Source organism: Hemiscyllium ocellatum, chromosome 3 (assembly GCF_020745735.1).
Source record: "Hemiscyllium ocellatum isolate sHemOce1 chromosome 3, sHemOce1.pat.X.cur, whole genome shotgun sequence".
NCBI classification, from domain to species: Eukaryota; Metazoa; Chordata; class Chondrichthyes; order Orectolobiformes; family Hemiscylliidae; genus Hemiscyllium; species Hemiscyllium ocellatum.
In genome coordinates this window covers 48,199,832-48,216,967 of record NC_083403.1, presented here as the reverse complement: position 1 = coordinate 48,216,967, position 17,136 = coordinate 48,199,832, and the positions used below count along the sequence as shown (strand labels likewise).

At 38.0% G+C, this 17,136-nt stretch overlaps 1 protein-coding gene across 9 annotated transcripts in view; it reads right to left on the bottom strand.

The window, feature by feature from the left end:
• The window catches only part of tbpl1 (TBP-like 1), a 49,708-nt gene that overhangs the window by 10,119 nt on the left and 22,453 nt on the right, over positions 1-17,136 (bottom strand). For 5 of the 9 annotated variants that reach the window (XM_060849783.1, XM_060849779.1, XM_060849781.1 and 2 more), the window contains 4 exons: positions 15,022-15,102; positions 14,588-14,780; positions 6,508-6,590; positions 3,882-3,945 (listed from right to left, as the gene is read on the bottom strand). In XM_060849783.1, coding sequence (XP_060705766.1) covers positions 3,882-3,945; positions 6,508-6,590; positions 14,588-14,722 — 282 coding nt within the window. In that variant the 5' untranslated portion in view covers positions 14,723-14,780; positions 15,022-15,102. Of the gene's footprint in view, positions 1-3,881; positions 3,946-6,507; positions 6,591-14,587; positions 14,781-15,021; positions 15,103-16,414; positions 16,485-17,136 lie in introns of all 9 variants that reach the window. The other 4 variants (XM_060849786.1, XM_060849785.1, XM_060849788.1 and 1 more) reach the window with 2 other exon arrangements.

The window sequence follows — 17,136 nt, the reverse complement described above, 5'->3', positions numbered from 1 at the left end:
GTGGCATGCTTACTTGATAACCAGTGTATTAAGTACTACAACTCTATACCATTCACATACGGTATTTGAATTACTTGTTCACAGCAAGATACTGCTACAGAAAAATTCCTGAAGGAACAGGACATGTACACAACTTCTTCTGGTTCTTAATGGCTTGATTCAGGACTAGAAAGTCTAAGTGAGCAACTACCACGTTGGAATTAATTTTCTAACTATTTGTTCTGCATGTTAGCTACAGTATAAAGACAAACTTTGACTGGCATGAATTATAAATTATACAAGATACTGAGGGAGGAGATTGCTGTGGTCTTAACAGAGATCTTTGCATCCTCTTTAGCTACAGGTGAAGTCCCAGAAGACTCAGATTTGCCAAAGTCATTACATTGTTAAAGAAGGGCATCAGGGACAATCCAGGAAATCATAGGCTAGTGACCCTTACATCAGCATTCAGGAAAACATTGGAGAAGATTCTTTGGAACAGGATTTACCTGCATGTGGAAAAGAATTAATCTACTAGGAATAGTCAGCATGGCTTTGTGTGGGGTACTCTAGCATCACAAATTTGGATTTTCTTTTAGGAAATACTGGAGATGAGGTAGCGGATGTTGTCTACACATACATTATCAAATGCTTTAAAGTATCGCATGGCAGGTTGGTCCAGAAGATTAAGTCACATGGAATCCATGGTGAGTTGGTAAGTTGAACACAAAGTTTGGCTTAGTCATAGAAGATAGAAAGTAGTTGTGGTGGGAAATTTTTCTAACTAGAGGTCTGTGACAAGTAGTGTTCTGCAAGGATTGATGCTGGGACTCCTTGTTTGCAACAATAAATAAATGACTTGGATAAAAAAGGTAGGTAGTCTGCAGAATAGGCGTACAGATGGCACAGAAACATGGAGGATTTGTGCTCAGCGAGGAAGGTTGTCAAAAGGATCCAGTGGGACATTCTTGATGGAAAGTTTGGTGGAGAAATGGCAGACGGTGTTTAATTGGGATAAGTGTGTAGTGATACATTTTGGGAAGTCAAATGCAAAAGTAAAAGTTTATGGTAAATGACAGGACCCCTTTCATTGATAAAACAGAGGGATCTTGGGGTGCCAATCCATAATTCCCTTAAAGTGGTAACACAAATGGATAAGATGGTAACAAAGGCATCTGCTATACTTGTCTTCACTGGTCAGTGCACTGACGATAAAAGTTGACAAGTTACATTGTAGCACTATATAACTTTAGTTAGGCTACATTTGTAGTATTGTATCTGATTCTGACTGTCACATTATAGGAAAGAAGTGGAGGCTTTGGAGAGTGCAAACAGGTTTACCTGGATGTTGCCTACATTGGAATATATGAGCCACAAGGACAGATTTGACAATTATGGATGGTTTTTGCTGGAGATTCAGAGGCTGAGGGGTAGCCCGAAAGATGGAAATAAAATTGTTACAGGCATTGATAGGGTGCATAGACAGAATGCTTTTCCCAGGGTAGAAATGTCAAATATTAGGAGGAATAGGTTTAAGGTGAGAGGGTGAAAGTTTAAAAAGACATGTGCAAGGCAAGTTTTCTTTACACGGAGGGTGGTAGATGTCTGGAATATGCTGCCAGGGGAAGTTGAGGAAGCAAATACACTGGCAATGTTTAAGAGGCATTTGGATAGACACATGAACAGGCAGGGAATATAGGGCGATAGAAACCATGTGAAGAAAGTTGGGATTAGTTTAGATAGCCAGCAGTGTTGGCACGAATATAATTGCCTGAAGGACCTGTTTCTGAGCCACAATGCTCTATGTTCTATTGTGATGATGCTGTCACTTTCAGAGGTTGTTTCGTTCAGGATTTTTCTGAAGAGTGGTCGTAAGGCAGGAGCACCGAACAGTCCACCAGAACCACTAGAGTAAACAACTTGGAAGGCCTTGAGTTTGTTTTTAAAAAAAAACAGCCTGAATGGGAGCGATCAGCTCTCTCAGATCAGGACTTCTATGTTTTGGTTTTTTCAGTAGCATCAGAAGGTGTCTGTGGTCTCAGGAGAGTTGGAAGCATCAGTGAATGCTTCTTAGCAGCTACTTTCTCTGAAACATTTTTTTTCCCTCCTAGATTGAAGAACTGCATGTAAGAATGTGTGTCAGAACTTGCGTTTTTGCCAAGGGGTTTATGGCATGTTACTATATTTGAACAATTATTTAGTAATAGGTACTGCATCAAATATTAAGTTTACCAATAATTAAATTATTCCAATTTCCTCTTTTTGCTTGTATTTTAACCGTAATGTTTAAATAAATTGTGTTTTGCTTAATGTCGAGTAGTTTGACCAGTCATATCGCATCTCGATCACACTTCTACCTTTAAAATAAGAAAATGTTAGGGTCTACGCTACCTCCTTAAAATATTGAGGGGTTCTGGTCTGGTCCATAACACTATTAGTTACACATTGTTATACGTATCGATGCGTAGCTCTCCCTTGAGAAGGTAGTGGTGAACTGCCTTCTTACACTGCTGTTGTTCACATGTGTTACTTCCGAACCATTATTGCTGAAATTCTAAGTTGTTAACATTTGGCAAATAGCCTCCTCCAAGGTGGTTCCTGTTGGTTTTCCCAATTGTGCAATCCACAAGCCATAAAACATGTGAAATACTGTGTTCTGTGTACCAACACCCACATCCTCATCATTCCTGGTCACACAAACATCCAATGGCTTCCTGCATTCCAGAATTCTTCATCTTGACTTTCATAAACCTCCAAAATTTTGGCTCTACCTATTTCTGATAATTCTTCTAGTACTATATTGTTATATATACTTATGTGACACTTTACAAACTTATCCCATTACACTCATTTCATCTCATCAACAGCAGTTGCAACTTTAAACTTTCGCCTTCATTTCAGAAGTCTACAGTCTTTGTTGATTTGCTTTCAACATTGCTTAAAAATTGCTTTGTAACGCTTCCCTTTAGGTAATCAACACAAAATGAAATTGCTGTTAACAATAGGCCCTGTATGATTGTGCATACACTTAAGAATTAAGAGAGAAGAAAGTCTCTTTAGTGTCACATCAGAAATTTTTTTTTGCTGGAATGGAAATACTCCAACAGAGTATTTCCATGCTAGACTGCAGAGGTGACAATTGTAACATCATTGGGCTCCATTTTGTGGGATAGGAAGCGTGAGGAGCAAAATAATCAAGCAGATTGTACCAGGGCTGTAGCGTCCATCATCTTCCTCTCACCATAGTAGTTTGCCAGTAGCAGGGAAGGTGGGTAATGTCCTTGCTGTCCAGAGTGATTGTGTCACCTAAGTGACCAATTGAGGCTTTCATCCTTCTCCTGTAGCATTTACCAGGTTGTGTGGCTAATGTAGGTTCCCTTGTGTGGCAATGCCCCCTTCCCTTATCAATCACCATCTTGCTTTTTACAAAGACTTACCTGACACTCCAAGGATCCTTGCTGACACAAAACGTCTATTAAATATCAAAGGAATATTTCACATTCTTGTCCCCTTTAAGAAAGTCCTTACCTAACCCTTCCTAGGCTTTTAAGTATGACAGAGCAGTGATGCTAAGGAATGGAATAATAAAGCATTAGCATATTTGGCCAGCTCAATTCAACATCACAGGTTTGTATTTTAAGGTAGAATGAACTTAATGAGTACGGGTTGAATTTAAACAAAAGACATGCAAATGGTATCAACTCTAACTCTTACCAGAAATTAAAATTTAAACTTTAGCAGAGAATAATGGCAATTGAGTGCAAAACTTAAAGAAAAGAACAAGTTATGTTAAAACTATACACTAAGATTCTAAATCATTAGCTTAAACTTATGTGATCTAAGTGATTTCAACAGCTCAATATTTAGATTTGCTATACAAATATAACGTACAAAGGAAATACCTGAAAACCCAGTTTCTGCAGAAGGCGGGCTAATCTTCGAGCACCAGTTTTTGCATCTTCTTCACTAAATGGTGTTGAAAATATACTCAATTTTGTACAAAGATGTTATGACATATACATTACTTCATCTGTAATATAATAAAAACTATTGCATAGATTTTAAATTTTCGTGGTGCTGCATTTTGGGAAAGCAAATCTTAGCAGGACTTATACACTTAATGGTAAGGTCCTAGGGAGTGTTGCTGAACAAAGAGACCTTGGAGTGCAGGTTTGTAGCTCCTTGAAAGTGGAGTCACAGGTAGATAGGATAGTGAAGAAGGCATTTGGTATGCTTTCCTTTATTGGTCAGAGTTTTGAGTACAGGAGTTGGGAGGTCATGTTGTGGCTCTACAGGACATTAGTTAGGCCACAGTTGGAATATTGCGTGCAATTCTGGTCGTCCTCCTATCGGAAAGATGTTATGAAACTTGAAAGGGTTCAGAAGGGATTTACAAGGATGTTGCCAGGGTTGGAGGATTTGAGCTATAGGGACAGGCTGAACAGGCTGGGGCTGCTTTCCCTGGAACATCGGAGGTTGAGGGGTGACCTTATAGAGGTTTATAAAATCATGAGGGGCATGGATAGGATAAATGGACAAAGTCTTTTCTCTGGGGTGGGGGAGTCCAGAACTAGAGGGCATAGGTTTAGGGTGTGAAGGGAAAGATATAAAAGAGACCTAAAGGGCAATTTTTCCACACAGAGGTGGTACATATATGGAATAAGCTGCCAGAGAAAGTGGCGGAGGCTGGTACAATTTTAACGTTTAAGAGGCATTTGGATGGGTATATGAATGGGAAGGGTTTGGAGGGATATGGGCCGGGTGCTGGCAGGTGGTACTAGATATCTTGTCGGCATGGACGGGTTGGACCGAAGAGTCTGGTTCCACGCTATACACCTCGATGACTCTGCATTATAGTTGTGATTATCCCCTTCCAAAAGGTGATGAGGAATAAGCTGAAAAAGCCAAATAACTGGGTGAGTTGGTCTGTCAGAAGCTCAGACCTTTCTCGCCACCTCAACAATTAAGTGCTGGACAAGAAGTTCCATTGGGGACCAACTCAACTCGCCATCAATTAAAATCCCTTTAACAGCTCAAATCATTGCTACCCAAGCTTCTCAACTCACTATCAGACTGATTAACTGACTTTCCAATAGATGATAAGAAGAACTTGCCAACAGAGTTTGGTTTGGAAGATCTCTATTGTCCCAATCTGGTATGGGAACAAGTGAACAAAGGATGGCTGCTAAAGATCCACCCCCTAACCTTGCTTTTGACCCTCGCTCTCTGAAAGAAAACAACATGCCTTCCTACCATTGGAAACATTGAAGTCTACCCTCCATTTACAATATCTGGGACCAAGAAGCAGACTGCCTCCGGTTAGTTGACAACTTATGGTAGGGGCAGGACTGATGTGGAGGTGCTGGTGTTGGACTGGGGTGGACAAAGTTAAAAATCACACAACACCAGGTTATAGTCCAACAGGTTTTTTGAAGTACTAGCTTTCAGAGCGTTGTTCCTTCATCAGGAGCAGCGCTCTGAAAGCTACTACTTTCAAATAAACCTATTGCATAATAATCTGGTGTGTGAATTTTAACTCCAGAAAATGATCACCCCTACACAAGTCTCAACTTAAATTTTATCTTTGGGTAGGGAATCTTCATAATAAAATAAGAAATATATAATAGGTAACTGACACTGTACCAAGTCTACTTTGCATTTACGATTAGCACGACTGAATAAAATAGAGAATCATAGACTCCTAGTGATGAAATTGGCCATTCAGCCAATTGAGTCCACACTGCCCCCTTGAAGAACATCCCTCAGAGACCTCCCCCCTCCAACTCCATCCCGTTAATTCTGCATTCCTCACGGCTAATGCGCCTAGACTGCACATGCCTGGACACTAAGTAATTTAGCATGGCCAAGCCACCTAACCAGCACATCTTTAGAGGGCAAATGTATGAGTGAACTTTGACTTTACTGGGTGAAAATCAGATGCTTGCAGGCAAGTATCCCAATATATACCTTGATCATATATTCCTTTCCATTGATTCAATGATGCATGATGCATAAAAGTCAGCCAATATACAATTTCCTACATTTTTCCCCAACCCAAACCCTATCAAAAACAGTGTATTCCCTGTAAGGTCATCGACATATCGAGCACTGAAATGTGATTAAAACTCCTGAATTTTGAATACACACACGTAAAGCTTCAGCTCAGAACTCAAATTCAATGGTTAGACTATAATTTCTTTTGCAATTCCTTTTGAGCCCTTGAACACCAAAGCATTTTTCCCCAATTACATTAGTATTTATCCTTTCAAGCAAACAAAAATCATTAATTTGTTCAGGATTATATACTCTACTTCTATCCTTTTAAACATGGATAGAATTTTGTTGCACTTATTTGGAAAAAACAGATCAAAGTCCTCAAAAGTGAAGTTCATAAGATGAAACATATCAACAATTTACATTAACAGTAGAAAATAAGTTTTGGGATATCTGGTCGGCTTGGACAAGTTGGACCGAAGGGTCTATTTCCATGCTGTACATTTCTATAACTCTATAAAATGAAGTTCTCACCTCGTGGCTCCAGTGCATATAATTTTCCCTGAAGACCAGATTGTGGCTGTTATCCTGGGTTTCCTCAGTTTCATTAACACTTTCTGCAAACATACATAAGAAAATATTGCACTCTCTTAATCACAGAACTCCTGTTACATTCACTGAGAATGTAACACCTATACTTTAAATAAATTCATAATTTACATATAACATGATTCAGAAGAGTTGCTTAGGTAAAAATACTTGCATATAACATACACCTGAAGTTAGATGTGTTTGTGAATGTACAATTATATATTGTATATGAATTACTTACAAAAATAAAGTCTGCCATTTTATATTGCATCATTATGGCAATTAGTTTTTCAGATGCTAGTGATCATTTTCAGTACTTCATTTTGCCTTATTCATGACAGGATTAGAATTTTACAGACATGCTTTCTATGTATTTTTCCCTGGATGCAAGTCTAGCCTAATATTGATCAAGGATATGTTGCATCTAGGCTTACTACTTTATTGATTTTTTTAGGCTACTATAATCAAAGTATGATTGTTAATTTAACTTCACACATAAAAATCAAATTATTATATACAAGACACTTACTATAACAGTGAAAAGTGTATATAAATTTTTAAAAAGCATTTAAGATCTCTGTTCCTGTAAAATAAAATAACATTTCCGTGTGAGCAGCTGGACAGTCGAGTCATTCAAATATTCAATAGGAACACAGGAACAGAACGAGACTATTCATCCCCTCAAGCTTAATGGCAATTTAATTCAGTTAAATCACAGCTAATCTGTACCCAAAACTTTCACTGCCCATTTTTAATTCATACTCTTTGGTATCTTTTTAAAAAAAAGCTTCATACAGTGTTGAAAATTTCATTTCACCCAATCAGAACCTTTGGGAGGCTGACAAATTCTCAATAGACAAACAAAAAAGATTTTCCTTATTTATTGCACTGAACCTTATTATTGTAAAACAACTCAATTAGATCACTTAAAACCTGACAGAATACAAGTCATATACTCCATTTCTTCGAGCTCTTTTTGCCCAAGATTATTCTACTTAATTTATAATGCACCCCTTCAAAGATTCATCTGTTTCTCCAGCAAGATACTGCCCAAAATGAAATGAAATAATGCACGATGTTCTGTACGTGTTGGCATAGATGCAGTAAATTATTAGTTTAAAAATACGCTATGAATTATAAGGGTCAATTTCCAAGATGTGCAACCATTTGTAGCCAGTTAGGGGCACATATCAAGAACTGTAAACATACACTCCATAATTTTCTAATATACTCTTTACTAAATTTACTCTTTCACATAGTCTTGTAGAAATTCCAATTTCACATACAGGACTCTAAGATGTTAGTCTAATACAGATGTCAAATGTATTTTTTTTATTCTTTATTACTTTTCTAAAACTCTTCCTACTTTAAAGGTAAACAAGACCTCTACAGATTTCTTTTATGTAAAGCCCATCAGGACCTGGAGGCTTGATAGTATGTCGTGCCAACAACTTGTTCAGTACTACTCCCGATGATAATTTTGTTTTGTTCCTCCTTCCTTTCCATTTTAATTTCTTGGTCTACAGCTATCTTTCAGATGTTACTTGTTTCTCTGTAGGAAAAACCAGTATAATCGTCTGTTTAATTTATTCCATATTTTTCGTCATTAGTTCCCCAGACTCTCTTTCTATTGGTCTGATGTTCATTTTGTTAACTCTTGTCCTTTTTAAATATCTATAGAAAATTTTACCATCTATTAGTATATTTTTAGCTAGCTTTCCCTTTGATTCTTATTAATATTTTAGTTTTTTGTGCATAATGTGCAAATTTCAAACTATGATACATCTTTGCACAATTAAATTCTTACGGTGGGCCCACTACTTGGAATATTGGAGATGAAGCTAGCTTTTTGGTGATTACCTTGTCAGTAATTACAGTCTATTCTATTACTAGAGTTTAAAATCGTTTAGGTCTCAGTAGTAAAGTTAATACGTGAAAGAGGAAATGAATAATTCATAAGATAAAGTAAGACATTAAATATTGCCGGAGGGATGGAAAAGGGCAACGTATTCTCACTGCAATGTATTCATTTGATCCTCTACACATTGCTATTTGCCTCTCTTAATCTAATATGCCATTTCACTTTAGCTAGCTATGTTCGCCCACATTCATAACTGGCCTTTAATTTAAAATATCAGTCTTGAGCCCATTGCACCCTTCCACAAATGGACTGTAAAATTCAATAATACGTCCCTTGACAGATCCCTGAAGTTGGCATGATAGATAGATAGATGGATAGAGATGGCACAGAAGGCATATGGGATACTTTCCTTCATGGGAGAGATGTTGAATACAAAACCAGGAGTACAATGCTGGGATTTGATAAGATATTGGATAGATGACTGCCGGTGATGTTTGTATAGTTCTGGTTACACATGTTACAGGAAAGACATAATTGCATTAGACAGTACAGAGAAGATTTATAAGAATGTTGCCAGGACTTTAAAATCATAGCTCTTAGGAAAGATTTAATAGACTCGGTTCTTTTCATTAGAACAGAGAAGACGCAAGATAATAGGTTTAAGGGCTTAATTGAGGCCAAATTATGAGGGGCTTGGATAAAGTTTACAAGGCTGACCCATTTCTTTTTGTGGAGAGGTCAATTACTGTGGGCACAAGTTAAAGATTATTGGTAGAAGCATTAAAAGGAGTCAAGTATCTATGGGTTGAGTGTGTGGAATTCACTACCCACTTTAACTGTATGCTACTGGATAACCAGGGGGCTCTACACATTTCAACCATTTTCTTTGCGAGGACATGTTTCACTGTGCTCATAAAATCCCACATTTAATCAGCTCTCAGATTTGTCAATAATTTTCCTTCAAGTAGGTATATCTAGTCCACTTTTGGCAAATCGTCCCTCAGCTTTCTAAATTTGCCTTTCATTATTTGGAACTTTAGTCAAGTTCTATCATTACCCTTTTCACCCTCCTGCCATCCTTAATAGTCTTTCTTTATTTTATTCAAATTATTCATTTCTTTTTACATATATTAACTTTACCACTGAGATCTAAACTATTTTAAACCCTAGGACAAGAACAGACCATAACCACTGACAAGACACTCAACAAAAGCCAGTATCTTCTCCCATATTGAGACAGAACTAAATCAGCGTGTGGAAAAAAAACACAAATAAGGGAGCATTTTCTTCTCCTCCCCTAATCATCACTGTGCTCAGTCACACTTTTGAAACAAAAGAGGTAGCTGAGCCTGGTTACAGGGAAAAGAAAAATGGAGTTTCAACCACTCTCCATAATTACCTCACTTCAATTGCTCTTTCAATGCAAATTTTATGAAACTGTTTACAATTAGAAAATTTAGAAATGAGACAATATAATGCTGTTAAAAGTTAAATTAATTTCATCGTTTGGTTGATCTGGAGACTTAGAAGGTACCAAGTTTAGAGGAATTGTCCAGAGAAAAATTCAATTTCCTGGCCAATTCTGGAGTGTGCTATTGAGATTTCATAAGTCCCATCTATGCTGGCATTAACAACTGTCTAACCAGCGGAAAATTCTGACTCAATAACTTGACGCTTGTAGCTAACATCCTCTTTTCCTATTGTCTTCAGACTATCTTCTCTGTTAGGAAAAGAATCGCATCCTTCTGCCACCTTTGCTCTGTATAACCATGTTCTTTTTATGAAGTCTATTTCTTCCAAAAAAAGTCAAAGTAGCTGGGACTATTTGGATCCAAACTTTTGTCATTTTGCCACCACAGGCTGGATACCAATGTCTTACAATCTTTACAGGGTCTCCGACATAGAGATGCACAGCACAGAAGGAGACACTTCGGTCCAACCCGTCCATATCGACCAGATATCCTAAATTCATCCAATCCCATCTGCCAGCATTTGGCTCATATCCCTCTAAACTCTTCCTATTCACATACCTATCCAGGTGCCTTATAAAATGTTGTAATTATACCAGCCTCCACCATTCTTCTGGCAGCTCATTCCTTAGACACACCACCCTCTGCGTGAAAATGTTGCCCATTAGGTTCCTTTTATATCTTTCCTCTCTCAACTGAAACCTACATCCTCTAGTTTTAGACTTCACCCATCCCAGAGAAAAGACCTTGGCTATTTGCCCTATCCATGCCCCTCATGATTTTATAAACCTTCATAAGGTCACCTCTCAGCCTCTGACACTCCAGGGAAAATATCCTCAACCTATTCAGCCTCTCCCTATAACTCAAACCCTCCTACCTTGGCAACATCCTTGCAAATCTTTTCTGAACCCTTTCAAATTTCACACTGCACACAGTATTCCAAAAGGGACCTAACCAATGTCCTGTACAGAAACAACATGACCTGCCAACTCCTATACTTAATGCACTGACCAATGAAAGACAAGCATATCAAATGCCTTCTTCACCATCCTATCTATCTGCGACTCTACTTTCAAGGAACTACAAACCTGCACTCCAAGGTCTCTTTGTTCAGCAACCCTTTCATGATGCCTGATTATTTTATCTATTTGCTTGTTCTGCCTGAAAGCCCTGACTTGTTACTTTTTTTGAACTATCTTTCCAACCCCATTTATCACCCTATATTAGGGTTAACAGCTCACTGGTCCTAGCCTTGTTTAAATAAGCCCACCCAAGATGACCTTACCTCTTTCCCCAGAGAGTTTGCTAGTGCCACATGCATTAAAGTCCCTCTCTCCCATATCAGTCTGACTACTACATATTTAATCTTCTGACCTGTTTATCCCAATTACAATTTGTGAGTGGAAGAGATCAACATCTGTGAAGTTCTACATTTTCACTTGGGCCCTACATCCTCAACTGCTAAAGACAGAATTGTATTCCTAGTTGACACCTATGTGAAGTGCACCTACTGAATCCTTTCACATCAAGTTGCAAGGTGCTGCATTTTGGGAAAGCAAATCTTAGCAGGACTTATACACTTAATGGTAAGGTCCTAGGGAGTATTGCTGAACAAAGAGACCTTAGAGTGCAGGTTCATAGCTCCTTGAAAGTGGAGTCGCGGGTAGATAGTGAAGATAGGATAGTGAAGAAGGCATTTGGTATGCTTTCCTTTATTGGTCAGAGTACAGGAGTTGGGGGGTCATGTTGCAGCTGTATAGGGCATTGGTTAGGCCACTGTTGGAATATTGCGTGCAATTCTGGTCTCATTCCTATTGGAAAGATGTTGTGAAATTGGAAAGGGTTTAGAAAAGATTTACAAGGATGTTACCAGGTTGGAGGATTTGAGCTATGGGGAGAGACTGAACAGGCTGGGGCTGTTTTCCCTGGAGTGTCAGAGGCTGAGGGGTGACCTTATAGAGATTTAAAAAATCATGAGGGGCATGGATAGGATAAATAGACAAAGTCTATTCCCTGGGGTGAGGGAGTCCAAAACTAGAGGGCATAGGTTTAGGGTGAGAGGAGAAAGGTATAAGAGAGACCCAAGGGGCAACTTTTTCACACAGAGGGTGGTACGTATATAGATTGATCTGCCAGCGGAAGTGGTGGAGGCTGGTACAATTGCAACAGTTAAGAGGCGTTTGGATGGGTATATGAATAGGAAGGGTTTGGAGGGATATGGGCCAGGTGCTGACAGGTGGGACTAGATTGGGTTGGGATATCTGGCCGGCATGGACAGGTTGGACCTAAGAGTCTGTTTTCATGCTGTACATCTCTACGACTCTAAGTTCTTTTCTAATCAACCCTGGTACCAAAAAGGCATCCAGCACAACTAATGAAATTTGCAATTGTTATAACTACTATTATAACTTTCCTTTTTCTCCTCCCTTTTGAATAGCCTCCTGCAGCAGTGCCAAAGCTAGTTTGTTCGTATAGCCATCCACATAACATCACTTACACAATCAGCAAATGCTTTGAATTCTTTAGATGAATTCAAGGGACAAGGCTCCTCCAGCACAGCAGGTGGGTCCCCTTAACCGCTTCATTCATAGTCATCTATACTCAATTGCTAACCAGAAACATACCTTACTTATGAGGTACAAAACAACCTCCAGAATAAAACATGCCCACAAAACTGTCCTGATACCCTCAACCTAAAATTTCAGGCCAAAGTTCTAAGTTGAAGTTCTTTAATATGGAAATACTTACTGCAGATATGGCCACCTGGGATGACTACAATGTTGACAACACCCTGGAGCTGAGATGAAGCATATCTTCTGCACCAGTGTCCCTATCTAACATTCTGTTATCCAATCACTGCAGATCGAGGAAAAAGCCAATTTCATTTTACAGACTTAAAAATCATATTTTGAATATAATTGTCATATATGTTGCACACTCCCAACGACTTTCGGCCATTGCATGCTATGCTTGCATTATTAGTGAACCTCAAACTTACCCCCACAAATTAATATTTTACCTTGGAAGTTGGCAGAAGGAATTGAGCTAGTGATGTGTGTACGTTGCAGAGATATTCAGGAGTTTAAGACATGCTCAGGTAAGACTTTGGATGGCATACAATGAAGACGAATGTGACTTACACCAAAACAAACCATGTATGAAGCTGGTTAAGCTAAAAGTCAAATTTGCTAACTTGAGAAATTGTGGCAACAAAGGAATTTAGTGTCAGTGAAAATCTGATATCTCAAATGGAAGAAGGAACCCACTTCATCCCCAAGGCCAAATGCACCACAGGAACAGAAATGAGCCCACTGCCCTAATCATGAGAAGCAACTATCAGAATGGGTCCACAAAAACTGAGTGATGTAATCATCAGAAATGGAACACCTGTGTACGTATTTAAATATACCAAATCAAATCTCAAGTCCATCAAACATTTCAGAGCACCTGCTAGTTCATGTAGCTGCTTTATAGAATAAAAACCATCAAATGATGTGATTGAAAGCCAAGATTATTCAGATTACTAAAACACCTAGATGCCAAAATTAACAGTTACCAAAAGTTCATCAGAGAGCACCCATGATACAACATTAGCAACATGGAAGTAGTCATCATGCTTTCAATATGACCATTAATTGAACTGTGGAATGGGAACATTTGATAATTGTTCTAGCAATAACCAGTCCATGTAAGAAAAGATAGAATGAAGTTATGGATAAGTGGTGTGTGGAATGTGTGTCCTGGTGGCTAATATAAAGAATGCAGTATATTAGTTTGGCGCACATTTAGATACAATGTAATTGATAAAATATAAAGCCGTCAGTAAAGCAAATACACTCATTGTAGTAATTGCTGGGGGTCCAACAGATGTAACACACATTCAACCTTTGGATGTGTGCCTCAACAAGACAATCAAGGATCATGTTCACACCAAATAGAATAGACAGATGGTTGCTCCAGATAAACCATCACAAGAGTGGAAACATGTACACTATTATCTTGGGAAGTTTTGTCCTCATCTTGTGAGATGCTGTCTGCAAAGGGCAAAGAGATCATTCAAAAATGTGAAATTTTCAATGGATGGAGGGAAGAATGACGTGTTGTGGAAGGATGACACCAAAATCTGATCCAGAATACGATCTCTTCAATAATGCCATAGCTAAGGTGACTCAGAATGAACCTGATGACCACTCCACCCCAGATGCCAAAGACAGAATATGACAGGTTATAAAAAGCTTGTACTGTAGCTAAAGGAATCTTTGTACAATTAATTTATAAGCTGTGCAATATTAACTTATGAATTTCTACCCCCCATTTTAAAATAGTGACATAAAGGAAATAAGCACTTTGAAATCTAGAGGAACCATCTGCTTTGTCACAAACTTTAAATTTGCCTATATTCATTTATCTCCTTCTTTTAGAACAATGTACTGGTACTTACATTTATCAAAATCATAGAGAGCTCATTAAGTAAGGTAAGTATTAAAAAGATATGCCTTCACTAAAACTGAAGGTCAGTGAACCACTTTGAAGTTTCCATATTAAAAATGTTAACTAAATATAATAGAAAAGATTAACCTGTTGCTTAATGATTAATTTACCAACAATTTAGCTTTGTCCTATATAAATAGCATCACAGTCTATTGCAAAAATATAACAATGCAGAGGTGATGACACAAACAGATGAACTTACTCCAACATCTCTTTTATAGATCACATTTGTTCCTTCCAGTGCAATCTTCCGGAGATTTAAATGACATCTTGTTTTAAAGACACAGACTACGTTTGTTATCAAAATATCCAGTGCAATATCATTGTCGGGTTCCATGTGTATGACTTGTTATCCAACTGATCAACAGACAGCATACCATCTAGATAGTGCTATACTAGATTAGAAGAAAAAAAACATTAACTTAACATGTGGTGCTCTCAATACAATAATAATCTACTGCTGGAGTGTCTTATTAAAATATCATCCATGAAACAAGTCAGTAAAATTTACATGCTACGACAAGGAAATCACATTTTGCTAAGTATAATACTGCAAAGGATGTAATACTGCACAGACCCATAAATTAGTCACAATTTTCTGGTTATGCTCGACAGTTAGGAATCTAAAATACTTACCATAGCCAACTGGGCAGCCAATTCTAGAGTCTGAGTAAAGGCAGATATAAACAAAGTCTAGCAGAAAGGACACCAGTGAACCTTTAAGCGGAATAAAAATAGTATCTCAGTTTTAATATCAGCTTGTTTTATAGCTTAATGCTCTTGAAACTGCTATATGTAATAATAACCACAAAAAAGAAACTGGTGTTCAAAAAACCTAATATATTCACAGAATAACTGTAATGGATGCTCTGCTCCTCATTATTAAAAGCAAAACTTGGGCATTTGTTAAAAAGGAAATGACCTAGATATAATGTTTGTGACAAATTGATATTTAAGCTTGTTCTTTTTTCATGCTCAATATCACAACTTAATTAGGAAGCATTTGCTGACAACAGAGGCCATTATTCCACACCACAAGCCATCATAAAATGGATAAATGTATAAGATCTCAGTGAGACAACTAAAACAGCCAATTTACCTAACTCACCATTACTCAGAACAAAAGCAATCACCAGATTTCTCGGCCACAGAAAAACTGTATTCTGCAACATGCAAATTTAACAGGAGTAATGAAAAGATTTACATTGATGCACCTTAAAGTATAATCCTTAAAGACATGCAAATCATAATTAAAACAGACAAAAGACAATGATTTTACATATAAACTATGAATGGAAAAAAGTGTACAAAATTCCAAAGATCAAAAGTCCAAACCAGAAGATGAAACTTATTTTCACTCAGTTCTTTTGATTTTTGCGATTATGAACGGTATCCAAGTAACAGAATACCTAAGCTGCAAAATGCTAAAATATGTTCCCAGCCAACCAATCCTGAAGTGGATGTAGTTGAAAGCTCTTGGGGGAGGATGCTATATGTTGATACTGTGCATGATGGAAATGTGCTTCGAAGTGTTTATTTTGAGTAGTCGATGTCTTCATCGTGAAGAATTTATAGTCCTAAGTGCGGTGGTTACAGGTTTGTTCAACAGACCGTGGGTCTTGTTTAAAAGTATTTTGAAGTGTACAGTATTTAGAAGGACTCTTTGTAAGGTGACAATTACTCTTCAACTTGATGGGTGACAGACACGCCATAAATCTTCATTTGTTAGAATTCTATTTTAAGCTAATTTGATTTTCTACATTTCTCTCACAAGGAGAGAAAGGGGTAAGAGGGGGAGGAGCAGGAGGAGAGATGGATGGTTTATTTCTGCAGGCTCTGGAAGTTTTTTTCTCTGATGCTCCTAGCACGTATAACTTTTAACATGCTGCAGTTCAATTCGAAGGTTGTTGTCAGGCAGAAGCTTTAACATAAAGATTCTCAGTGCTGCTCAGTCTCAAGTTCTCCTGCTTACTGCTTCAAAAAGCCCAGCTTGACACTTCGCAACACTTAGTCAAATTGCAAAACTCACCTGGTTTTTCAGTTATAGTATTTCAACTTCTATTCCAGTTCACAGTTCCAAACAGATGTGGTATCTAACACTTAAACATAGATAAAAGTGTAACAGGAAAAATTGCTTTCAATGTTCAAATGTCAAAGAACTAGTGCATATTTTTGTCAATGTTAGTTTGCTTTAAGCTTCAAAAAATATGGTTCAATATTTATTTTATTCATTAATGGAATGTGGGCATCATTGAATGGCTAGCATTTATTACCCATTTCTAACTGCCCTTAAGAATGTGCTGGTAAGCTGCCTTCTTAAACCAATGCAGTTCATTTTGCGCACCCACAATGTTATTAAGGAGGGGATTTTGACCCAACAATGAAGGAATAGCAACACACTTCCAGATCAGAGTGGCTTGCAGGGGAACCACTCTGGGCAAATCTTTTGCCCATGCTCTTCTAGTTGGAGTTAGACCTTGGATTGGAAGGTGTTGCCCAAGGAGCTTTTGTGAATTTCTGCAGTGCATTTTGTAGATGGTACACACTGCTGCTATTTTCTGAGTGTCAGTGGTGAAGAGATTTCTTGTTTGTGGATGTTCTGACAATCAAGTGGATTGCTTTATCCTGGAATTTGTCAAGCTTCTCAAATACTGGGGAGCTGCACTCACCCAAGCAAGGAAGAATTCTATCATACTCTTGATGTGTACCCTGTAAACAGTGGGCAGAATTTGAGGAGTTAAGACATGAGGT